Below are 25,415 nucleotides of genomic sequence, written 5' to 3' on the forward strand. Positions count from 1 at the left end.
GGGGTAGTGTAGAGGGGCATAATGGCCTCCAGGATGGTACCCTCACACCTGCGGCTCACCCCAGGTGGGAGAGCAGAGCAGAGCCCGGCATGGGAGGGAGAGGAGGCCGCCTCCTGCGCGCCGAAGGCTCGGAGCTGCGGTTGGACACCAAGACAGAGGACCTGGGCCCCAGGGCTGCTGGTATGGCACGTACAGGGTTCACACTCGTTTTCCCCGTGATCCTCCCTTCAAGTGGGGACAGACCCTGGCCTGCAAGGAGGAGAAGGCACAGCTCCGAGGTGAGCCCTGAACATCGTAGGTAGGACTCAAGCTCTTTCTTCTTTTGCTCTACTGGTCAGAGGGTCCAGGGATTTGTGAAGGTTCTCCTAGCTCCGTCCGTCTGGAGGTCTCCATCGCAGAGGCAACGCGGGGAGGAGATGCAGCAGCGGGAACGTGCCGGGCAGCGTCATTTCTGCATGGATCCCTCGGGCTGCCCAAAATCTCGAGCACCCCAAGGTTGAGGGGGCAGATGAAGCAGCTCCCTGCCCTCCCGCCCTCCCTCCTTCCATACAGCGGCAGCCTCTGTGCCATGCCTCTCCGAGACCTGTTGTGAGATGTCACCTTTCAAAATGTGTAGTCGCTAGTAGGGAAGGGACAGAGGGAGGGAACACGCCTGTTTGCGTCCTTGCTTTCTGCTGAGGTTTTTTTCCAGCCTGAAGCAACAGACAAATTAAGCCTGGAAAAAAGGACCAGAAACAGAAAACAAAACTGGAAAGACCCCATGTGGTCACCTAGTCCATCTCCTTGCTCCAAAGTCAGACCAAATTTACACCGCCCACGTTCATGCTCTCTGGGTCTAACCTGTCTGCAAAACTCCCCCGATGGAGCAGGGAGGGATTATCCAGACCTCTGACTTCCCCGGAGAATTCACTGGCTTGCCCCCTCCTCTGCAACTGTGTGAAAGATATTCAGAGGAGAAAAAAAGCTGAGTTTTGAGTAGGTGAGGCTGGAGACATGATTTTCTGCATGTTTACGTGCTAGAACGTGAAATTAATTTACTTGACACTATAGTGTCTCAGGCGTAAGTATCAATTTTTATAGCTTACATGAAAATAAATCTTTTTTTCTCCTTACAGCACAATGAGTATACTGTATATACATTTGCTTCTGTTTATATACACAAATATTTAAGTACATGAACACATAGGGAACTGACAAACAGGTTCTTTTCTGCTCTACAAAGAACTGGAGGACAAGGGGTACTTTTTGGCAGTCTGTCAGGAAAGTGGATTGTGGTTTTTTGCATCAGTCACGGGCAAGTATCTGTACAGAAACTGGAACAGGTAAGGGCTAAGTCCTTTTTACAATGATAAAGACCTGTCAGGCTTGGACACCATGGAGAATACGGGGGGTAGGGAAGCTAGTAACGAAGGCTGGTCTCACGAAGAGAAAAACGTGCTGCCTTTACGCCGCATCTGTCGGATGCGGGGATCCTCCAGTAAAAGACGAAACGGCATAAAGCACCGGCAGGTGCCTCCCCTGCTGTGGGCAGGCAGAAAATCCGCGCTCTGTTCGGCGAGCTGCCTCAGCCGCCCTCCTCTTCCCCTCTGCCGAAGCCACCACGGTTTCCTCTCCGGAGCAGGAGCTTCCCGCGCGCCTCGGGGCCATGCATTCACACACGGCTGGCAGGTCCCTTCTGGACAACAAAATTACACTTTTCCAGATCCCCAAGGCTGCAAATATTTGTCACGGGGGGCGGGGGTTTCATTCCCACCCCCCTCCCCCGGGTCTCTTGCTGCGGCCTTCTCTGAGACCCTCAGTTGATCTCTCCCTCCGTGAATTCTTCCTTTATGGACTGTTTGCGAGATTTGCAGTCCGGGAGGTCGAACCCAAAGTCTGCCCACTCGTCGGCCCCGCCGCGGTTGGGGATGGTGATGGTGTGGCGCACGCGAAAGTGCACGGCCTCCATCACGCGCTGCCGCTGCAGCTCGCCCGAGCTGCCGATGGAGATGGTGGAAGCGTTGCTGCTGGAGCGGATGAGCTGCTGCGCCCCGTAGTCGTGGCTCTGTTTGAGCTCCTGCAAACCTCTCCAGATGATCATCCTGTACTGCTCCGGGATCTTCAGTGCTCCGAGATCCTGGAAGAACAACACCGCTGAGGCATAGCCGGCGGAGACGCGAGTGTACCGGTGGGAGCGAGCCCCAGGCTTTGGGGGGGGGCACATGGGCACGATGCCCGAGCACCCAGCGGTGGCAGGGCTGGACCTCCCCAGGGTCACGATGCCAAGCCCACGGGTGCATCCCCCACGGGCGATTTCTCATTCGTAACCAACGGCCAGTTGACCAGTTACTCAAACACAGCTTTGCAGGTTTGGAAATTTATTTTTTTTTCTTTTTTTTTGGGGGGGGGTGGTTTCACATCAAACCGATGTGAAACTGGGAGGGAAGGGACCTTTCCCCTTTGGGTCGCAGGGGCAGCGTGCGAAGCGTCCTGCTGTCTGTCCACCTGGGAGAGGAGCCGTCAGCCAGGCTGGCTTCTCCTCCGGTCCTGGCCCAGGAGGCTGGAGCAGCATTTGCCCCCAGGGGCCAGCATCATGTGCTAACCCGCCGACATGGGTGATAGCAGGCTGTTACGACGCTATGGGCTGTGGTGGTAAAGCCAAATGAGGTCAAAAACCTCAGGGCTGGGGTGGGCTGCACCAGAAGGAACACCGTTGTAGCGGAGAGCTGCCAGAGGGCCACGTTAATGCCAAACACAGAGACTCACGTGAGTGTTAACTAGAGAAGACAGCGAGTATGCAATTAGTAATTACAAATGCCGACTCGGACACACAGCTCAGCGATCTGATATGAGTTTTGGCCATACCGAACGTTTCCTTTGACAGCTTACAGACGGCCACGGAGTTAGTTCAGAAAAACGGTCCAAAACCAGGCTAAGGTTACGCAACTGGCCCCAGCTACCAATGAAAAATCATCCTGTCTCCAACAGCTGCGTCACCAAAGCGTGGTCGCGCGTTTTGTCATAGCTGCCGGGTGGACAACGGCTACTACAAACTGCCTGGGGGCAAAATGGGATCGGCGCAGGAGCTTTGTCTCGGCCAAAACACCAACTCTGGGATTTACAGGGCTTGCTATGGCTCAAAGCGTTTAGGATTTTTTTTTTTTTTGTCTCCCTTTTTCTCGTTACCCTGACAGGCTGGAGAAGCCCTTGCTTCGGTGCCACCCTCGCTATCGTCACCAAGAGACTGTGCTTTAACCGAGAACGGCAGCAGCGGAGGGCCGATGCTCCGTGCAACCTCAGGTAATTCCAGCATCCCCTCCACTGTCTTTCAGGCCAGCTTTTGCCTGACCTGGGCTGTTTCCTGCCAGGGTTCCCTTAATACAAATGCCCCCAGGCTTGACTCCTTTATTTCAGCCTCTTTTGTCTTAAAGATTAACGGGGAAGACATAAGATCAGGTTTAAAACTCGCTGAACTGCGGTGGAGGTGTTCCTGCTGGCTCTGTGGGTTTTGGGTTACTTTGCTGAGCACCTCAGCTGTTTTTTCTGTTTTCTAGGTGGAAAATCTACCTGCAGCCCGCTCTGGGGATCTTTTTAGCTCTTTTGTTTCCAACAGTCTGGAAGAACTGACTGAAGCTATCGTGGTTGTTGCTACTGATGACTGAGCTACGGCTGAATCGGAAGGACCAGAGAGGATGCGTAAATGGAAGGCATAAATCCTGGGGAGCATATATTCTGTGTGACAGGTGGGTGCACAGTTTTCCCTTTCCTTTTAAAACGGTTTTGTCCTTGCTTTTCAGATCAACAGCTGACAGAAACAAGTGGTAAGAACAGATCTTCCCAAAGCATTTACCTCTATGGATAGGTTCTGCAGGTGGTAAATATTCTGTAACCCTTGTGAGGTGAAATAGTCGATGCAGTTTGGACACCCCAATCCTGTTAAAAAACTGCAGAAAAAATTTGGAAAATACAGTGCCATTAACTTCTCATGAATAAAAGCTGTGCTCGCAAGCATCGCTGTAGTGGCAAACCATGTTTCAGGCCACCGAAAAGGCTGCGGTGGGGGGTCCTGCTGCCTCCGGCCTCGGCAAAGCTCCCGCAGCCCAGAGGACCATGGCAGGCACGAGGGTGGGCGAGAGCTCGTGCCGGGGGGCTCCGACTGCTCCGTCAGCCTTTCTGCCTGTGGCCGTTGCCCTCCCGAGCGTGACCGCTGTTGCCACTAACGCCAAAGTGAAGCACTTTGGGACTACGCTCGTTCCTAGGACTATGGGTTTTGTTTTTTGTTTTTTTTTTTTTTTTCTCCTGATTGTCAGAGGTTTCAGCTCGGTAACTTTCTGGGAATAACCCACGGGAGCTCGAGCTGCCCCGGGAGGGAGACGGGGAGCATGCTTCGGTCTGGGCAGCGGTCTCCGCAACGTGCAGGCTGGTGGTGCGGGGCTATTTTGCACATTGCGCTGGGCTGCAGCTGTGCACCTCTAGTGAGGCTGCACGTACAGCCTCCCTGACGTCGGTAGGGTCTCTGTCGAAATGCCTGCGGTCTTTTTGAAGACTGAAATGTTAAGAAGTGGCTGCAGACCTGTTAATGCGTTCCTGATGGAAATAAGCCACGTGGACCCGTTTCGGGGCATTGCTGGTGAGGAAGGGGAAGGGGGCAGTTTGCAAAGCTACGTGCCGGTTTGACATGCAGGAAAAGACTCTCGCTGGGATGCATTTAACTGCTAATTAGGCAGGGATGGATTACACAGGTAGAGGTATATGAGGGCAATAGAGGCTTCTAACTGGTGGGTAGCTGGGCTTCGGGTTCTGAGATGGGAGGAATGGCCTATGTGAGCAGTGATTTCTCAGTTGGGGCCAGTGGCCAGTTGACCAGTTGCTAGACAGATCTGAAGGTTAGAGTGAGGGACAACAGCAAGAAACGTCAGAGGACGAGACAGACAGGGCATCGGACGCCTTCCCTACCTGACAAGGCTGGGATCGGGGTTGTAGGGCGGAGGGGGGGTGCAGTGTGATCCGGAGACCATGGACTGGGACGAGTGGCCCCCATTCATTTCTCCGTTGGGTTGCATGGGGTGACTGTTTAGCATTCCGGGTCCTAGGCGGCGGCCATGCCAACGCAACAAACAGATCCGTTAGACGTCACCCCGACCCCGATAACCACCCGCTCCCTCGGCGGGGAGCCCACGGTCTGACGGGCAGGGAGCACTCAGCACCCGGCGAGGTGAGGACCTTACCCATCGGCCCCAGGCTGGGCGCGGAGCCGGAGCTGTGCTGCGCTGGCTGCCCTACCAGCTGGTTGACGGAGGGCAGCTTGTTGAGTCCGCCGCCGTGAACTTTGTTCATGGGTGAAAGGACGGGACCGTAGGAGGAAGGCGTCTGCAGCTGACTCCTGCTCGGGGAAACCAAGCGGACAGTCAGCCTGCAGCGGGTGGGATGGAGATGCCCCCGCTCTGTCCCACCAGACTTCCCTGCGGAGGCTTCGGGCAGCCGCACCGATGCGGGCTGCGGCACGGAGAAGCCGCTGCGCACCCGTTGCGGCTCTGTAGCGGTTGCAGCCCTTCCCACGTACCAGGCATTCGGCAGACGTGCTGTGAGCCAGCGGGCCAGCCCCAGGTTGGGGCTGCTCGAGGGCTCCCCTGCCTCTCCCTGCTGCCGGCTTTCGGGGGGCTGCGGCGGTACTTACTGCCTCTGCAGGAGCTGCTGCTGCTGCTGCCGGTAGGAGTCAACCAGCTGCTGCGGGACCAGCTCCACCAGCTCCAGGCTCTCCTTTATCTTCATCAGGATCTCGAAGTTCTCCCGGCCTCGCACCTGGAGGAGGGGAAAGCAAGAAGCCCAGGGCTTCACTTCATTCCCATCCCACCTGGCCACCTTCCTCGTGGCCCCTTTTTTTCCACCCAGCCACGCAAGGTGCGGTGTCCCTGTGCCAGGGCTGCCTTGGACACGTGCATCCGCAGATGCTTTTGCTCCTGTTCTCGAGGTCTCTGCTCAGCCCCTGTGCCCGCCGCCCTGCAGCAGACCGTGCGGCCCCATCCTGCCCACCATCGCCTCCCCAAAGCGTTTCTCGCAAAGGGCACGATGCCACCGCTGTCCCGAGCCCAGCTCTCAACCAGTGCAGCTCACCAACACTTACAGGCACGTAATACATCTCCTCTTCCCCGTGCCTCCGTTTCTTAATGCCGGTCCCCAGTGCTGGGATGCCCTGGGGGCTCTGCTTGAATGCTGGAAAGGAGAGAGGAGGAGGGTCAGCATGCCATCCTCGGGAAGGGAGCACCTTGTCTCCTTGCAGGATTTAAGCTCAAGCCATGCGGATGCTAGCTGTTCCCCTGGGCTCTGGCATTGGTGATGTCCCTTTATTAGTAATAACAACAAAGAGTAAATATATCTGGACACGAAAGCCCTGCTCGAACAGCTTTGCGCTCTGGCGGGAAAAGGAGCGGATCGTGTTTGTGACTTTAGATTTAGTCAAAGCATCACGCCTGGATGGAGATTTGAGCCTGACCTTCTGGAGCGCAGTGATTTCGGGTGCGATGGCAAAGGGGCTGAGGCAGAAGCATCCACACGGCTTTGAGGGGCAAGGGGGGGGCAGGTGGTGGCCGGGAGCTGGGGGCTGTGGCGGAGCAGTGCCCTGAGCCCCCCTCCGTCTCCCGGCCAGGGGACTCACTGCGTTTGTTGGCATTGCCGTTTTTAGCCGCGCTCTCGTTCAGGGCTTGTTGCTCTCGGTAATGGTCTTCATCAGCTTTGCGGTCTCTGCCAGGACAGGCACAGATCCGTCCCTCGAACGATCTCCTTCCCAGGACTTGGCCGCTGGGAGGAGAGAGAAATCGGTGACCCTATTTCTGCTTGGGAAGTGCATCGCGGCTCGGTCCAGCGCAGAAACCAGACCAGCCAAGTGCCTTCCCATCCCTCCGTACGCATGGATTGCTCAGGAAGCGATCGAGCCCCCAAGGTACTGAGTGCAGGGACCCCCTCAGCAGCGGTCTCCCGGGGGAAGAGGAGCTCCTGGGGCAGAGGAAGGCTCCAGCTGCAGGGGTCAAAGCTGACGCTGGGCTGGATCCCCAGTCTCTCTGTGCCGGCTCTTTTCCTAGCCAGCCGAGAAAGCCACAGGCTGGGGCTGTGGGGGGCTGCCATGTCCCCTTCCCCCGGGGGGAGCTCCCTGCAGGGGAGGATTCCTTCCCGAGGGTCCCCAGCTGTCCCGCAGCAGCGAGCGATGCCCGTCCCTGCTCCGACAGCCACTCACTCTCTCGTCTCCAGGGTGATGATGATGAGGATGGGCCTCCTGTTCATTCCTCCCACGCAGCTGCTGTTGCACATGAAGTTGTACAGGATGGTGGTGAACTCGGTCCCCACCTGCCCAGGACGGGAGAGCAGGCACTGAGCGGGGAGTCATGGGCGGGGGGGAAGGCAGGCTGGGCCCCCCCGGGGAGTGAAGAGGAGGGGAGGCAGGCTGGGCTGGCACCTTGGCAGGGCGAGCAGAGGAGCACCCAGGGAAGGGTGGCGTGGGGATGATCCCAGCCGGGAAGAGGGGTCTGCACGAGGACTGCGGGGGCCCTGGGGTTCCCCCAGGGAGGACCAGAGGGGATCTCCCTTTGCATCCCGCTTCCCAGGAACGGGATGCTCTGGGATGCTTCACAGGCCTGGGATGCAGCCGCCACCGGTGCGGGGAGCGAGCAGGGGGTGGCCTTAGATGTGCCAGGGCAAGTAGGATGCTCCTGCCCTTTGTCTCCTACCAAGCAGCCCTCAGCACCAACGGGTTCACCCTCAGCACCAGCGGGTTCACCCTCAGCACCAGCGGAAACCCGGCTAGAGGCAGGGGCTGGTCCTGCCTCTCCCCGCCCCCCCAGCCCCGGGAACAGCCGGGTACCTGCGGGGGCTCGTAGGGCACCATCACGCTCTGCCTTCCCGTCACAGGGTCGTCCACGTACTGGGAGAGGTTGTTGCCTTCCACCCGGATGAGGTGGCTGGCTGGGGCTGACTGGCCTGCGAGGCAAAACCGCCGCGTTAGAGGACGGGGCCGTCCGGGATGCTCGTCCCACGCACGGGGCGGGGGGGTGCCCAGAGAGCAGCACTCACCGTCGTTGAAGTCGCGGCCGAGCTCGTGGTTGGGGCAGCGTTTCACCACTTCAGTGACGTGCTCTGCCTTCTTGTAGACGGGCATGGCCCGGATGATGGTGCCCGGGGGCGGGGGGGTGGACACCTTGATCTGGATGGGACATGTTTTTGCGATCTGACAGTAGAGTTTCTTCAGCAGGGGGGAGTACTGGAAAAGAAGAGACGCCCAGCGGGTGAATGTCACTGGGCCCGATGGGGCGGCGGATGCTCCCCTGCTCGCCCTTGGCTTCCTCCGCTGCTGCGGTGTAAAAGCAGCGTTCCCTTCCCTAAAAGCACCAGCCGACGCTCCCGCCTGCGCCGAAACAAGCGTTTCTGTTCCCTCGGCTCCTCTCGTCCACCCGCCTGCTGCTTTCTCACCGCTCCAAGCGAAAGGCGAACGCAGCAGTAAATTAAAATTATGGCTTGTTATAAAACCAATTACTGCCTATCGTGTCGCAGCCACCCTGGAGGGACTATGCCAGCGCAAAACGGCTCCGTGTACCGGCAGAGCGAATCACCCCAGTGGCGCCCGGGCTCCGCGGCTGCTCCGTGACGGATCGCGGCGTTGCAAACTGCTATCGCACGTTCCCAGTGCGTTGCGGGGGACAGCGACCAGAGGAAATGCAGCCTGTCTTTGCGGTAACTGTTTATTCTCTAGGCTCGGTATTTGTTTTTCCCCTGGAAATATTTAAATATGACCAAATTCGCCCACGCTACCTCGTATCCGCTTTCCACGTAAACCAGATACAACCACCTACTGGGTCCAGGGCCGGGTGCTGTAGGAAGGGTTTCCCAACTAGCCTAAGTGCTCTGGCAAAGCGGGAGCACCCGCTACATGGTGACTTAGAGGAAATCTTGCTGAAAATCAGCGTAAACCCTCATTCGTGCATCACTCGGCCCATTTGGGAAGCGTTACTATCCTGTACCTGTTATTGCATGCAGCTCCTGGCCGAGCTGAGGGCTGGGAGTACCGAGGGCACCGACGCACCACAGCCTAAGGAAATCGTGCTTAACGTGGATGGAATCACAGCTAATTATGCAAGACCTCAGAGTTTAATTCTGACTAGTGCATGCGACACAGAGCGGGTTTGTCCCGACCACAGCTCAATCCTTTGCAGCTGCTCGCAGTGACAGCGGTGGCTCACAGAGGGGACGTTGCAGGGACCAGGCTGGCCGCGGGAGGAGGATGCTCTGCGGGCAGCTGGAGGTGGCTCCCGGACTCTCTTGTTAATAGAAAACGGTTCAAGACCACTAAAACGCTCCCTGGGATGGCCCAACGGGATTCGCTCGGTTAGGAACGAGAGGCAAAAATCCCCTCGTGAGCACGGCAGACCTGCTCAGCACGGGGGAAGCTCCTGGTGGCACCTGAAAACGGGAAGGCAACGGCAGCCTGGAGAAAGCGGCGTGCCTGCGAGCCAGCCCTGCTCGCAGCGCGGCAGAGCCCCTCGGCCACGGCGTCTGGGCATCTCTGCTCGGGGCCAGGAGCCAGCGCCGGGGCCAGGTCCAGCCCGACCACGAGCGACCGTCTGGAGCGAGGCAGGGGCTGGAGGAGGCTGCACGCTGCTTCCAGAAGAGGGGTGGGGAAGGCAGAGCCTGTCCTTCACCTTCCAGTAAACGCGTGTCTCGGCTCCCAGGTGTGGGGATGTGCAATTCCCTTCCACCTCAGCAGTGCCATGCTGTTTTCCATCTCGCAAAGAATGTGTTTGCTATACAAGAGCCCACCCCTGCTGCACAGAGAGGAGCCAGTCCCTGCATGGCGGGGCATGTTCCTGCTCAAAGTATTTTATCTCATCCCCACAAACACCGCGCCTGATGCCAAAACAATACCACCGTGCCGGGTACTCGTGGGGATGTTAAAGCTTGTCCTGAGCCATCCAAATACAGGTGTGCTGAGGGTAGCGAGGCTCCCGCCGCCGCTCTGCTTTCCCGGTGGCGGGGCTGTTTCTGAGCCAGGGCTTCCCGAAGCAGGCGGGCAGCAGGGCTGGGCAGCAAGCCAGCCGCTCACACAGGACTGGTAAGGCATTTAGGGGGCTGATGGGGATGGCTCAGCCCTCGTCTTCCCGCTGCCGTCAGCCCGGTCCGGTGCACCCCACGCATCAGGCGGGTTTGCGGAAGGGATCTGTGCTTCCCCATCCCACTGCCCTTTCTGCAGGTGAGCCAGCCCCCCCCCCAGCCCATGGACTGCTAAAGGGGCAAACGAGACAAACCACTTTCAGGTGGTATTTCTAGGGAAGTTCGGGGGAGATATACAGGGGAGGGGCTTCTGCCAAGGCAAACTGCAGCAGCTCTGGTGTTGCGAGGATGCCTTGGACCGATGCTCGGCCGGCAGCAGGTACCAGCTCCCAGAGAGGGAAGCCAGCGGGCTGGCAGTGGATGTGTCCCGGGGGCTTCGGGCTAGAGAGAGAAGGAAGATGCTTTGGTCATTAGAGGGTGTGATCGGGAGGTGTAACATGAAGCTGAATCTGGCAGAGGAATTAATTCGCAGTATCGGAGGCACGTGGACTTGCCCGGAGAGAGTGGATGCTCAGGAACGCCACCTTCCACTGCAGTCCCCCAGTTTTGCACTGGTTCCTGCTGACACCGACTGTGCCCCGACTCTACGGCCAGGTTAGCTTCTTGGGTGCAATCCTGCACCTCCCACACAGCAGGGATCGTGCCTAAGCTGGAAGCACAGGCTCCGCTTGGAACGCACTTACTCCCCTCTGCCCGGCTGGAGGATGAAGCTCTCGTGCGGCCGTGGCCCGCGTAACCTGCTCGCCCACAGCGCGATGGGGGTTTAACGCCCTCGTTTTGAGGAGACAACGTGGCAAAACAAGGGTTATTTGGAGGGGGGCTCTTCCTTGCCAGGTGTTAAAATACTGACAACTCCTGTCAAAGGATCCTTTCATGTAGACATTCCCGGGCAGTCCTCAACATGCCTGGGAAATATAACTGCTCTGGAAGAGCAGAGGTGCATTATATGGCAAGTTCTTTGGTAACAAATTCTCTCATTATACCATGTTATGACATGGATAAATCTCTCTTAAATAGCAGAGCGATTGCCCCGCAGGGAGAAAGGCTGCCGCTCAGCACAGGCATGCCTCCACTGATAACCTTATCGTGTCTTAACAGCTCCAGGATTGCCTTCAAAGATCCTTCCACAATAACAAACTATTCTTTTAAGGAACTCCATGCTGATAACTCTGGGCAAGAAAAGTCAGGGCTGTGCCCTGTGCGGCCGTGCTCCCAGCTCCTCGCAGCGTACGGCCGTCCTGCAGCCGCATCGCCAGCCGCTGCTGGGGCAAAGCGCTCCTGGTCTCGCAGACCCAGCCTGTTCACGGCCACGGGGTGAAGGAGCACTACGTTTTTAGGATCCCAGGAGGCTCTACAGCCCCAGCCGTGTTTTTAGCCAAGAAGAGCCCTCGGCGATGTGTGGTCTCCATAGGGGACAGCAAAATGCACGTCTTGCTCAGGTGCCAAGCAGAGTGCTGAGCAGAATAGGTGCCGCTGCTGCTACGTGGTTCTCTGTATTTGCTAATAACCTGCCACATGTGCAGCCCTGTGCAGGGCTGTGCCACATACTCTGATTTACTTAACAAGCCACAGCTGAAGTGTGCACACGCAGCTCACAGAGAGCACAAAGGCACCGTGCTTTCCTCAAGTGCAAGACAAGCCAGTTGCAAAGTGGAACCCGGGCGTTCAAAATGCCAGTACTTAATCGCACAGGTTAGCGCAGCCGCCCCACAGCTTGGTACTCTTCTTTTGCCATAGCCCCATTTCTGTCACCTGTACTGGGGATGAACCTTGGGCTGCTGGCTCGTATCCTTCCCGGTCTGCAGCATTTGGACAAGCTGACCTCTTAAAACCGGCCACACGTGGCAGCTGGGTCACAGCAAAAGCTCACGTCGCTCATGCTGCCGCCAACTCGCTGCTGCTCCCAGGTGTGGGAACAGCATCTCGGGACACCCGAACACTTGCCCGGTGCTGGTGTGTCAGCTCGTCCAGACCTCAGCCCCCAGATTTCTTTCACGCCTACAGAAGACCTCAGGTACGTTCTGCCCCGGGCACCTCCTGCCTTTGTTTTTGGTTCCTGCTCTACCCTTTGCACCATTAGTGTCTGCCTCCCCGGTTACGTTATTACTGAGGCCATCTCTGTTCACAGAGAATGTCAGAGTGTGTCTGTTATTGCGCGTTTGCAGAGCACAACAGGTTCACGTGTCAGTGTGGCTTGTGGGTGCTGGTACGGTATAAACAGCAAACAGCGGTAATAGCGCTGAGCAATCTACCTGAAGCTTACGTAAACCCACAGAACCCATATTCCTCTGGATTTTTTCTGTAGTCGCGCAGCTTTTGATGTCAGCCCTCATCTGCTGGGCTGAAAGTATAATGCCACCTCCATCGCTGTCCCTCCCCTGTTACGGTCACCTGTCCTGCAGTGTGAGTGCAGAGCACTAGGAATAACTGGAAAAGCCAAATTATTTAAGCACTAGCAGTATGTCAGCATTAACCTCAGGTTCCCTAGGGACTTGGTACCCCAAAGCATCTTTAGATGGGGTTTCTTTCACCTCTGTGTTTGAAACGCAGCTACTTCTTGGGCGAAATGGAGACTATGCTGCAGCGATGCCGAACGTGATGGGAAGGAAGCCCGGCAGAGCCCTGTGGTGCAGTTGGCCCCGGCGAGGGTTTGCCAAGATTGTCCTGGTACTGCTGCCCGCTGTATCCAAGGAAATGTTTTACACGCCACGAGATCCAAAGGAGCTAACACCCCACAACGATTCATGGCGACTGATAGGGCTGCTGCTGCGAAGCAGCATTGAAATGAAGTCTCAGCAGCCGCCGCTGCTCACCCTGAGCAAGTACCCAGGACCCGCTCTGGAAGAGGCCACCGCGCCGCTCAGGCCCGTAAGTTACTTCTCCTGCGCTGGAGGCGAGAGCGGGGAGAGGTGTTTTTCCCCATGGATGCCGACAGCCTCGCACAAAAAATAACCTGAGGCTTCTGCGTGGAAAGACCTACCGGCCAAGTCCATCTCCCCCCCAGCCCTCCCTGGGCAGCAGAACCGCTAGGAGGATGTGTCCCAACAGATTCGGAGCTGATAAAATCTTATTTATCTTCAACTGTTCACACTGAAGCGTCTAGACTTGCCTGCTTTGGGAGGGCTGCAGCCAAGTCCTCCCTTCTCTCTTGAAGGAAATGATTTGCTCAACAATTACTTTTTCCACAAATCCTCCCCCCTCCTCCCTAACAGCCGCCTCCTCCTCCTCCTCCTCTTCTACATTCCAGTCTCCTCATTAGCTCTACTCAAGACGTGTCCAGGACTGCAGTCAATGGATCCCAATAAAGCCACTAGCCTGGCAAGAGAGAGAGAAGAAAAGTGCTGCCTCCGGCTGCTAATTTCCTTGCGCTCCCCAGCAAGCAGCTGCGGAGCTGCATCCTGGGACAGGTTCAGACAGATCGCAGCGGAGAGGTGATAATAATGTGTCTGTCATCTTACTCAGACATGTAGCATCTTGCAAACCGCAAATACCGTTAACCGGCTCGGACGAATCTGTTACGACAGATCCTGGAAGACATGCCGACTACAGAGCTAATTTTTTCTTTCTAATTTTTTTAATAACCGTTTTTTAATCACCAGCCTATATAACTTCTCACTGGGCTGGAAATTCCGCCCAAAGCTACTCTGTTGTACTATGAGCTGGGTTCAAATATGTCCAGCGCGTCACCGGTGCCCGAGGCACACGGGTGGGCTGGGCAGCAGAGATGCTGCCCGGGGACGGCTGTACGGGATGCCCCAACATCTGCCTCCCTGTGTCCACCATCCCTGCACCACGGTGGCGAGGCATCGGGGCGATGGCCGGGGCCACCACTGGCCGTGCCTGGGATGGGGGGTTCTCAAGGCACCTGATAGAGCCCCTCTGGTCCCCCCCCGGCCATCAGCATCTGCAGGGGACCCCTGTCACCCGCAGGTCCCCCCAGCCCTGCTCCCGCAAGTGCTGGACCGCCGGCAATGCCTCGGGGCAGCAGACCAGCATGGAGAGCCTGCGTCGGCTCCAGCCTGCGTTCTTCTACCTTTGTTATTATGCCACTGGTTCACCCCCAAAGGAGTCCTCTCCCTTCCTTCCCTGGTGTGCACATCCTTAAAATAACTGCCAACCAGGATCACAGCCATTCTTAGTCACTGCTCAACCAGCCAGCGCTGGCACGCTCGGGGGTTGTTTTAATCTTTTCTAGTAAGTCTGACTCCTTCTGTGTGTCTGGACACTTGGGTCCCCTGACCAAGCCAGCGCTGGGGTTCCCCCTCATCCAAAAAGGAAGCCAAAAATCCAGCGAGGCAGTTATTTCATGCTGCATTATCCAGACTGGATACAGGGAGCAAGCTGGGAGGGGAGGGAAGAAAAGGCTGAGTTGGGCTTGGGATTCACTGCTGGAAACGAAACGCAAAAACCAGAGCAGCAAGACCTGGACTCGGGGCAGGGGGAGAGACCCCCGAGTGGGCACAGCCAGAGAACGTGGTTTATTTACCGAGGGCCCCCCCAGCATCTCTCTCTCCCCCTCTCCTTTAGGCGCCGGAGGTCAGGGCTCCCAGGAACACTTTCAGCCACGCTTCTCGTGGTGTGGGATGCGGCCCTGCGTGGTAAAACCTTCTGCTGCCAGCGGTGCAGAGGATTTCGCCGGGGTGGCGAGCGCTGCTGGCTGCCGCACCGGGATGCAGCCGCCGCAATCCCCGGGGCTCTGCGGGAGCTGCTGCCCGAGGCAACCGCTGGGCCAGAGCACGGACATGCGTTTCTTTCTGCAGCCTATTTATTATCTCCGTTCCTCCAGCGGGTCCCTCAGTCCCCACCTCCCCTGTGTGTGTTTCAGATCCCAGCGCAGAGGAGCTGGCCAGAGCAACCTCATTTCCCCGGCGCGTCCTCTCCCACCTCCGCAGCAGTCCCTGCAGGAGAGCGTTGCCTTCCCGCTGGAGCAGCCGTTGCCAGTAAGTCGTTCCCTTGACCTGTGCATACCATACACGTTCGAGATAGTGGAGCTGATAGTGGGATCGTGTTGGAACATTGCACACCGAATTCCTTTGCCTTTTTTCTTAATTCCATTGTGTCTGGAGTTCCCGGAGCCTCATCCACGCCCTGCGAAAGCTGGTGGAAAGCCTCCGGTGGGCCGGCTTCAATGGGCTTTGGAGAGGGCTGACGCTGAGGCCGCTTTCCTACTTCTGGCATGCCAAAATATCCACGCTGTTCTGCCCAGCTACTTGGATAAAAACAAAGATGTTTGCGGCTCAGAGGTAGAGTGTACCGAGCCGTGCCTGCCCCTGCTCAGCTGCAGGCTGCTGCTGTTGGACAGGTACCTCCCTAAAATATGGTAAGGTGCCAGGGAGAGTGTAAGAGGGGGCTTGTTTTCTATAGATGCTCCAGAAGGTTTTTTCCCTCCTCTTTATAACTGCCTCTACCCCAACAAGCTTCAGAGAGCCACCAGCAAGGGAGAACCTACCTCCTGCCACACCAATTATTTCCATCCTCCTCGTCCAGTTAGCATCAGGCAAACCGTTTCAGCTCCCCCAGTGCCCACACTCCAGCTGCGAGATCTACGGAGCGACTGGAACCAGTTCAGCACAGCAGCGTCCCACTGGCTGAGCACTGGGGTGCAGACCGGTTTGCTGTGGGTGACCTGCTGGACAGCCATCCACTGCAGCAGGAGCATCTCACCTCGGCTTTGAACCTCTCCAGCCTTTCCATGGCAGGCTGTTTGCTCCCCAAAGCAGGAGGCAAGACCCTGGATGTGACCCGGACCCCCCCTGTGCCCGTGCCCAGGTTAGGGGACCCCCTGCCTGCTTAGCTCTGGGGTTTGCCCATCTCCCCCCAGCTCCAGGGGCTCCGCATGAGCCCGGGCAGCTGCCCCACACCGGGGGGGCTCAAGCCCCCACATCCTTTTGCAACCGGGCTGTGGGAGGCCAAAGACCCTATTAACGCTTCTGCTGGCTCTGGCACACGTGGTAGTGTTTTAGAGGGGAGGGAGTACCGATGCGCCGCAAACCCAACTTGAGAAAAATACTAATTATCCATCAGTTACCAGCTGGCCGGCGTGGCGAGGGGCTGCCTGTGAGAAAACAGCCGAGATCGGCTCACGGCTCTAGCATGTATGGGCAGCTCCGGGGAACCGAGAGTCCTGATAGCTTCCAACAAACAGGCAGGCTGCCGACATGCCCCGTCTTGCAGCGCCACAGCTCCCGGTCCTCCTCCCAGCCCCGTCGAAGCAGCCTACCAGAGGGGGGCTTTGAACCTACAGGGAAAACCTTATTTTCAGCATCTGGCCATTGCTCTCTGCTGATAAGAAGGCCATTAAAAATGGAAAGGGAGGCGGCAGCAGCCTGGAGGTTTTCCTGCAGCACAGACCAGCGTGGACGCTGCGCTTCAGAGTTTGTGGCGACTTGCGGCGCTCAGAGTCCAGCCCGGGTCAGGACATCCAACGTCACCCGCCCGCTGCCCGGCATCCCTCTGCAGGGACAGACCTGGTTTTGGTAATGCGAGCCCCAAACCCATGTCCCACGTCCTCGCCACTTCTCCATTCACCCATTTCCTAAATTTAGAAATCCAGCATTTTACAGCTAGAGGGAACAGATGATGATGATCCTCTGGTTGGGTTCCCTACGCTGCTGGCCTAAGACCCCCTGCCTACTCGTTCTGTATTGAGCCAACAGTGTCTGCTTGAAGTACAGCTTATCTTTTGAAAGAAATGCAGACTCTTCATTTGAATACTTCAGGAGTTGGAGAATCCTATGCATTCCTTGGTAAATTGTTCCTACAGTTAATTATCCTCACTGTTAAAAAATTTCCACCTTGTTTCTAGTCTGAATTTGCCTGGCTTCAGCTTCCAAGCACTGGATCTCATTATGTCTTTCTCTATTAGATTAAAGAGCTGTCTGCTATCAGCAACCATCTCCTATGCAGTCTGTGATCAAGCCACCCTTACTCTTCTCGTGGAGACCTTTCATTGCAGAACGTTTCTCTGGTATCACCCCACAAGGCATCTGTTCCGCATCTTTCACCTTCTTTGGCTCTCCCTCCCAAACCTTCTCTAGTTTGCCAAGGGAGGATTTGAAGCGTGGACACGAGAACTGCACGTGCGCAGGAGGGCAGTGGGCTCGGTGATACCTCGCTGCCCCTGCCCGGGTGATGCTCGCCTGCCCAGCCCTGTAGAGCCAGCCAGCCCACCGTGCAGACAGCTCATCTCCAAAAGGTCCTGGGCCATGAGCCCCGGGCCCCTTAGGAGCTTCCATTCCTAAGCGCGGGAGAGCGGATAACACCACCTCTCCCAGAGGAATAGCGAGGGGGACTCGGTCAAAACCCTTCAAAACTAGGAGTCTACTGGGCCACACACTTCCATCAACCAAAGCTTATGATTGCATCGGAAGACTACGCCAAATCGTTTGACAAGACGACTCGGATCGAACTATTTGGGTTGGTGCTGCCAGGATGCCAGCTGTCAGTTCCTCCTCGGCCGGGTGCTCCGTGATGCGACCCCACGTTGCTGCTGGTCTGGCAGAGCCGTCCCCCCGGGGCAGAGGGCTCCCCGCTGCTCCGAAACGCTGCCTGGCAAGGCGGCTCTGCCAAATTTGTGGTCAACGCTTGCAACGGTCCTGCTGTCAATTGTTTGGTGCAGTTAATCTTAAAGTATTCAAAAGCCACCAGGCTTCCTAGCTACAGATGAAATAGGCAGTGGTGTTTCTTTCAAAGTGCTGAATCAAACCGTGTATGTCCTTTAGCGCACCGAGACGGTTAATTCAGCCGAGCGGTCAGATGTCACTGTCCCCAGCCCTACTGACTCTACTTTTAACTTTCCCTCCCAAGTGCCCGCGTTCCCTAACAGCTTTCCCAGCCTTACTTGTATGCCGCTACAAACGCTTTCGCCGCTTATGTAGAGAACCGCGCTGTGTACATACATCATTATTTGTATACTGACTGACTGGCAACACACAGCCTGTGGTTTTTTGCTGAATTCCTTTCCCTGTTTAACCAGGACAGACTTTCAAGTGCGGCAGTGGCAATGCAGAGCACCAGGCGAGTGGGAGGAAGGCAGCAGCTTCGTCTTCCAGCACAAAACGTGCAGCTGCGTGGCTGCGACAGCCATCAGCCGGGAGGACATGGAGGGAATGTGGCTGTTGCCGCAGCGGGACCGTTCTTCGCGTGGCAACCTTGGCGAGCCGAACAGTCTGCACCCACGTCGGTGGTCCTGCAGAAATTACTACTTCAAATGAAACATGCCCCGCGCTCTCTGGGGTGCAAGACGCTGCTGACCCGCTTCTGTTCTCTGCCAGGCTCGGCTTCATCGCGGTGAAATGCGGGCCGGTCGGCGCTAGCCCTGCAGCCAGCCTGCTTCTGGGGGATGCACGATCATCCCAGCATCACGGGGATGTCGCCGACTGCCTTGCCAAGTATTAAAGCCAGTTCAGGCATTTAACTCCTCCGCTCTGGACCGCTTGCCAGCAGCCCCCCCTTGCAGCCGCACGCCCGGCAGCCTCAGCTCCCGGCCCTGGCTGGCAGGCGCATCCTCCGTGGCACGCTCGCCGGGCATCTCTCGAGTCCAAGCTGCTCTCCCGAGGCTAGGAGGGCTGTCACAGCATCGATGTGGCACTGGCTGCTCCAACGTACAAGGGAGACCTTAACATGAAGGCTTGAGAAAAAAAGCAGTCCTGTCCTGATTAGCGCAGCTCCCAGTAGGACATGACAGCTACGGGAGCATGGTCAGCACGGGGTGATGCTGAGACAGTCTGGGCTCTGTTTTGTTAGAGTTGTGGAAAGATCCCAGTTGGCTGGGATGGCTCCAGTGAGGGAAGGGGGCTGTGATGGGCTCCCTGGCCATGTGGGACCACCTCGGGGAGCCTCTTCCTGCTCCCTTTGCTCTGCTGGGGACAACCGGCCAAAAAGACCTTAGTGGCTTTTTCGATTTACTCCCGGCAGCTGCAATGTGCATCGTCTGGGACAAGGGAAGGGTATTTCCTTACTGCTAATTAAAGCGAGAACTGAGCATATCTTTAGTAGATGCTCTCTCCGTCTTTGGGCTCGCATGAATACACCCTGCCCACAGCGCTGTCCGAGGGTGTCCTGCAGCACCCAGCCCGGCCCCGGCAGCGGCTGTGTCCCCTCCATCCCAAAGCCATCCCCGGGGCACCGCTAGCTGGGGACAGTGGCAAGCAAGTGTCAGATACTTCCCAGATCTCTGTGCCGGGACAGCTGGGACAAGACACCCTGCATCGGTGTGAGTTTGGTTTCGTTCGGATGCTTTTGTGGCACGGGAATGCCTCCTTTCCCTGTGCATGTCCTGTGCAGCTTTACTTTTAAGGGACGTGAGCTATCCCCCAATGGGGACAGGAGCGGGCTGGAGTCACCTCCTACCCCGAGGACCTTCAGTTTATTCAACACCTAATGAAATGCATCCTTTAGCAACATCTTGCAAGGAAAGACAGTGGAAAAGAGCGAAGGCTTAACTGCTCCTACAAGGGCAAGTTGTATCTAATCGTGGGGCTGGTCCCAAGCCCCTGCTCAGCGCGACTCGGCAGCGAAGCTGTGAAGCTCCAGTGACGGGGCACAGGGAAGCCGCTCGGCTGCCCCAGCTGTAAATTTGGCTGCATTCAAACACCAGCTCGCCGCCGGTGCTGTGGCAGCTGCCGTAGCTGGTCCCCTCTCACCACGACACGCCGGGAGCAGCCCGCCGTGCCGCACCAGCAGCAGCAGCGAGTGGACCAGCACCGGCCGGCCACGGCCCGGGGTCTGCCTGCACAGAAGCATCCGAGGATGCTTTCTGTCTACCGTGGGAAGGGCTGTCTTGGCAATTAAACACATCAGCCTCCAAAAATAAAAGTCATTATCACACCTCGGGCTGATACATCGCTCCTGGTCTGCTCTGCCCATTTCATGATAGTGTCAAACCGCAGCCCCGGAGGGAGCCCCGTCGCTCCCTCATGGTGTCAGTTGTCTCGTCCCAGCCTTTCTGCTCTGCTAACATTTCCCGGAGGAGAAAGCCAGCCTGCCTGAAGCGTGCCGGTGGTGAGCAGCTCCCCCAGGCACTCAGGGAGGCATCTGCCGCAGAAATGCCTCTGATACCGGCCACAAGTGCGGTTTTTTCTTAAAAATAGGGACAGTGCTACACTAAGCCAGGAGCCGGGCTGCGAACTGAGGACCTTTTGCCACAAAAAGCAAAGCAGCCCTTGTACACTCTGCCCGGTTCCTGGGTCCCTGATCTGCAGAGGACTCCTCTGCCGGGCTGCAGGCGTGCGGTCAGACCGGCAGCGGAGCAAACCTGCATCCCCGCTCCCCAGGAGCAGGCTGCTGCGCCCACACCGCGGACGGCACGATGCCGTGCAGCCGTCCCGCCGCGATTAAAAACCGACTCTGTTATTTTGCTTTGACTTCTAGGGGTGAAGCCACTTTTCTGACACGAGATGAAAAAGGACTGTAAAAGACAAGCAAGAATTTACAGTGAAGCTGAGAATGGCCCCAGCAGATGCGAGCAAAGGCCCATCTTGTCCACTGCCTCACCTCTGACAGCGGTCACTGGCAAACGCATAGGGAAGCACCACGAGAACGAGGCAGGTACTTCCCCCAGACATTTCTCCAGCTTTGCCATTTTCGGGGACCTTTACCCGCAGCTTAGGGAATCGCTGCAAGAGAAGCTACATTCGAACCGCTGTGCTTAACAGCCCTTTTGGAGAAAATCCCTGAAAAGACGCTCGGGGGGTTTGCGGCCAGCCAGCCGAAAACGCCGTCGGCAGTAGCAAGCATCTGTCTAGCAAAGGCAAGAAGACATGCAACTTACTGTCCAGGTGGCTGACTTGGCAGTGCTGGATTGCTGGAAGGTCACCTCAAAGTGGTGGGGACCGGGGTAGTCAGTGTTGGAGGGGATGACGGGAGCTGGGGACATGGCGTCGAAGGTAGAGCTGGGCTGCGAGTAGGGCGAATGCGTTGGGACATTGGAGGTGTGCTCGGAGCTGTAGGGGCTGGTGGAGGCTGCTCTGCTGCCGATGCTCTGATCCATGCTGTTGTTCAGCAAATTGAACTGGGACTGGAGGAAGGGAAAAGGGGAGGAGGGAAAAAAGAAAACACCAGCCAGTTTAGAGACATGGAAAGCCCAGCCACACTTCTTCAGGGCTCCAGGTGTCCTGTTACAGCCTCCTTAAAGGGCCAGCGTGCGGGAAAGCCAGCCAAAAGAGCTGGTTTGGGTCGCTCGGGTTTTTGAACAGGTCACCACTTGTGCAAGGGATAAACCCAGCAGGCTGAAATCACCCCCTTCTATCCGCTCCATCCTCCCCGGAGGCAGCGAGGTGCCGAGATCCCTGGATTTCTAGCGCACCTGCCTATGCAAAGCCACGCTTTTGCCAGCGGGAAACCGGGCAGGGATTTTCCGGGATTTGCTCAGGAGTGGGAGAAATCCCGCTGACGGGATGGGGAGCGACGGCCCCGTCCCGCGCACAGGGCTCTGCTCGATGGTGGCCTTTCCAGCGGCCAGAGCATCGAGGCTCGGGGAAGCTGCCCTGGCAAGCAGCACCAGCACAAGGCGACCGACCGCCAGCCCTCCGACAAAGGGCATCGTTCCCATCGCCACTGCATCACTCAACGTCCGACCTCTTTTCCAGGCACCTCCTGCCTGCATTCGCTCGTCGCGAATGTACACGCGCACGCTGCTTCTGGAAGCGTTTCTCTAAGAAGAGCCCGCTCTGAATGGTGGTTTGTGTAATTCGTTTCCTAGCCGGGATGTTTGCTTTCAGTGGCTTTCGCTGATGCAGGTCTAATTTGGGGAAAACCTCAAACCTGCAAAGCGCGTAGCTGTGATGCGGCACCCTGCAGTAAGGTCACAGAGGAAACGTACCTATTTATGCATGTACCGGCTCTTACTCCAGACATGCTGGACCAAATCCTGACTTTTTACAGGTTTTTCTTCTTATTCCTCTTCCGAACAATTACTGTCAGATACTTCCAGTACGAGCTGGCAGCTCTTTTACCTGCAGGCATAGCCTAAGCAAAGCGATGTTCTCAAAAGCCGCAGGCTAAAGAGACCTTAATCTTTTGTCTGCAAATCAGGCCCCCCCAAAAATCATTTTTTCTCTGGTAGAGAAATAAACTGGCATTTAAAAAAACAGATCCCAAATGTAACTGTTTCTCGGAGCAAGCAGGATGTTTTTCCCCCAGACGTCTGCAGTTCCCGAGATGCTCAAGGGTTGCTCCCCCGGCATTTGCAAGCCAGCAGCACGCTGGCAGTCCCAGCAGTGAGCCTGAGCTCCGCCGGTGACCGTGCACAGCGGCCGTTGCATCGCCGCTCGTCGTCCCGACTCCCCGCATCACCCTGCGTCCCGCATCACCCACCTGCGCTCCCCCCTTCGCCCAGCCCCAGCTCCCCCCCGCCTCCCAGCAGGGACTGTCCCTCCAGCCACCAGCACCAGCTGGGGCAGCTCTGGGAAACTGGGAGCTACTGGGAGGCAGGCGTCACCGTCCCTCAGCCCAGCAGGCTCAGCCATCTGCCTTCGCCTCCGAAGGGCTGCAAGGCTCACAGCTTAGGAATCAAGAGACGTGTTTTAACTTGGGATCCCAACCTCACCCAAACGTCTACTATGTATAATGGTTTAAAGGCAATCACCCTTCTCCAGGGAAGTTCTCCTGTTGTCTGCATCTCTCGCAAGGTCGTTGGAGCCTGTGACTAACTGGAGGAATGCTGAACAAGATCTGGCTTGCTTTTACACATACAGCCATTTTCTCCCCTAAAATATGTGCGTAAACCCCTCTATTCCTTCTCGCCGCTCTATAAATAGCCCTGCCAAGGACCAAGCACCCCCATCCAAGCTTTCCACAATCCCCGGCTTCACCCGGAGAAAAAGTTACAAGAAACTTCAGCAAAACAGGCCTTAAAAATGCACGTGGAAAGCCCTTGCCATCCAGCCGGGAAGCTGGTGGCAGGTGACACAAGTCACCCTTGAAAAGCAAAGCTCAGGCATCGACCAGGAGGAGAGCAGCAAGGGGAAAAGGGATTGCTGCTTGTCAGGGCTGATCCCCGGGCCAAATAATCTGGGAGAATCACGACTGAGCTGGTTTGTTCTCCCGGGACAATGGAAGGGCCCAGCCATGTGCCTTTTTTAGGGATGAATGGCGTGTAAATGCCCCATGCTTGACGAGCAAACAAGGCGATTCCGGCACTACCCTTGCACACGGATGTGCGTACTCGGGAAAATCAGACTACGGCCGCAGCGCCCAGCAGAGCACGGCGCGTGTGCTGCCGTGGTGGCTCATCTCCTGCCGAAACGGGAAATATGGGAAGTAACCGGGAAGCCTTTTGCCTCCCTGCTGCTCGGGAGCCGCTCGGGAGCAGCTGAAGCCTGCGGCTGTAAAGCTTAATGGGTGGGTAAATCGGGACCGATCCACTGAGATCCACATCCCAACCTCCGCACGGGAGGGAGCCTTCCCTCGGGAAGAACGGTGACCTCTTCGCACATGAGGGAGATACGAGACCCAGAGCATCACGTCTGCAAGCCGGGCTGGCCACCCCGAGCCGGCATCCCCTGCCAGCACAAAGCGACAGGCAGCGCCCCGAGGACCGGGGCTTTGCAAATCCGCTGGCAGAGACACCCGAAGTCAGGTGCAGGGGGACAAATGACCAACTTGTTTTTTAAAACTGACTAAATTTTGGAAACATTCCCTTAAAAGACAAATCGAAGGTTTGAGTGTTTGTGTGTGTCAACAAACCCAACACAGCCCTTGTGTCTGTGTGTCTGTAAATATATACGTACACACACACGTTTATCCACACACAGATGTAAATATTCACAGGACTGCAGCAACGACCTCCCAAGTAACAGCACTAGAGTACAAAATGAACCCGGTACATACATGCTTTGTACCAACACACCTAAGACAAAAAAGAGGACCGAAGTAATTTCTGGTTGGGAAGTGCAGCACCGCACCTTTCTATCTCTCTCTAACGGCGTCGATGCCTGTACCTAACTTTTGCCAGAGAGCAGACACAAAACACTTTTGACTATGAAATCAACCGCAGCGCTTGAGGTCGGGGCTGGAAATGTATCGCCTGCAGCGCAGGTACCGTTTCATCTGCTCTACCCTCCCAGAGACTTTAAAATGGGGAAGGAAAGCCGGCCTGGGGCCACGGGTGCCTGCCGCCGGCTCGGCTGAGGAGGTCCCCAGTGGACGTCAAACTGGTGCCGGTGGTGCCCAGCGCCACGGGGCATTCCTCGGACGGATGCTCCAGCTAACACCCATCCCGTCCGCACGGACGCGGGAGAGGGAGCCTGCACCCCTTTGCACCAAAGGTTTAAATCGCATCCCGCGTGCCGGATCCAGCAAAGCGGGAGAGGAATGCCGACCGAGCCGCCGAGGCTGCAGCATCCCACGCTGATGCAGATTATCGGATGGGGAAAGGCTTGCACCGTGACAAGCCCCCGGCACGTCCCGGGCAGCGGCGGGAGCACGCACCCAGCTCCTGCCTCGGCGGTGGCAGATGATTTCAAATAAAAGCAGCGAGGCAAACCCCATTAAGAACAAGTAGCACCTACCGTGGTATAATGCTGCATCGGGTCGCTAATGTACAGCATTTTAGTTGTCTCGGGATTCACGGAGCGCTGGGAAGCGTCCCGCCACGGGACTCATGGGGTCGGGGCGGCGGCGGGGACGGCCGGGGTAGGAAGGCGGGTGGAAAGAGGGAGCGCGGGAGCAGGGCCGGGGCGGGCAGTGCCAGGGATGCTGCGCTGGCCACCCGTGTGCCGCCGTGTGTTGGCTTTTTTGCTTTTTTCATCTCCCTTAGTTCTGTCAACTAGCTGCATCCAACAACAAAACGGGGCCCACCCCTTCTGTCCCTCATGACTATTCATTAAAGCACAGGGCAGGCCCCAGCTTGCCCAGTGATGGACTGGGCGATACCAACCATTCCCACCGCAGGGAGAGCGGGGGTCCAGCTCCATCATCAAACCCGGCGAGATTCTACCCCAGAAAGCTGCTTGCGGCCGCGCTGGGCTGGAAACCCACTTGGCCGGCACCCTTCGCCAGCAGACCCAGGTGGCTGCGCTTGCATCGACCAGGCGATGCAGGGACTCTGAGACAGCTCCTTATCTCAGAGATACGGAGTTATCCCTGTCTAGATGGATAGATACGGATAGGTGTGGATAGACGGATATCTAGATGGCCACACAGGGATAGATGGCTAGCCAGACATCTAGATGGACAGATACGGATAAATAGATATCTGGGGAGACCAGGCAGATTTCCTTCCACCTCGAGGCAGATGGGGGAACGGTGTTCCCTATGGCCAGACCCCACCGTGGAAGGCTGCACACTGAAGCAGATAAGTAGTTCAAAGAGCGTCGTGGCATGTTTTGAAAGGTGGAACC

General features: G+C 57.0%; 1 protein-coding gene across 3 annotated transcripts; it reads right to left on the reverse strand.

Annotated features, from left to right (window-relative positions):
* Positions 1-1,680: 1,680 nt before the first annotated feature.
* On the reverse strand, positions 1,681-24,623 carry TP73 (tumor protein p73). 3 transcript variants are annotated; one of them, XM_010565370.1, is made up of 12 exons: positions 24,585-24,623; positions 20,846-21,091; positions 8,044-8,230; positions 7,835-7,950; positions 7,211-7,320; positions 6,635-6,777; positions 6,104-6,192; positions 5,657-5,781; positions 5,208-5,362; positions 4,936-5,068; positions 3,830-3,923; positions 1,681-2,116 (listed from the first exon to the last, which is right to left on the reverse strand). In XM_010565370.1, the coding sequence occupies exons 1-12, from the start codon at positions 24,621-24,623 to the stop codon at positions 1,796-1,798; spliced, it is 1,758 nt and encodes a 585-aa protein (XP_010563672.1). In that variant the 3' UTR covers positions 1,681-1,795. The 3 variants fall into 3 exon arrangements, with proteins under 3 accessions (XP_010563672.1, XP_010563674.1, XP_010563673.1); XM_010565372.1 differs by lacking the exons at positions 4,936-5,068; positions 5,208-5,362 and having other exon boundaries at positions 1,796-2,116; XM_010565371.1 differs by lacking the exons at positions 3,830-3,923; positions 5,208-5,362 and having other exon boundaries at positions 1,796-2,116.
* Between the last annotated feature and the right edge of the window lie 792 nt (positions 24,624-25,415).

Source organism: Haliaeetus leucocephalus, unplaced genomic scaffold (genome assembly GCF_000737465.1).
Source record: "Haliaeetus leucocephalus isolate CR32 unplaced genomic scaffold, Haliaeetus_leucocephalus-4.0 Scaffold190, whole genome shotgun sequence".
Taxonomy (NCBI): domain Eukaryota; kingdom Metazoa; phylum Chordata; class Aves; order Accipitriformes; family Accipitridae; genus Haliaeetus; species Haliaeetus leucocephalus.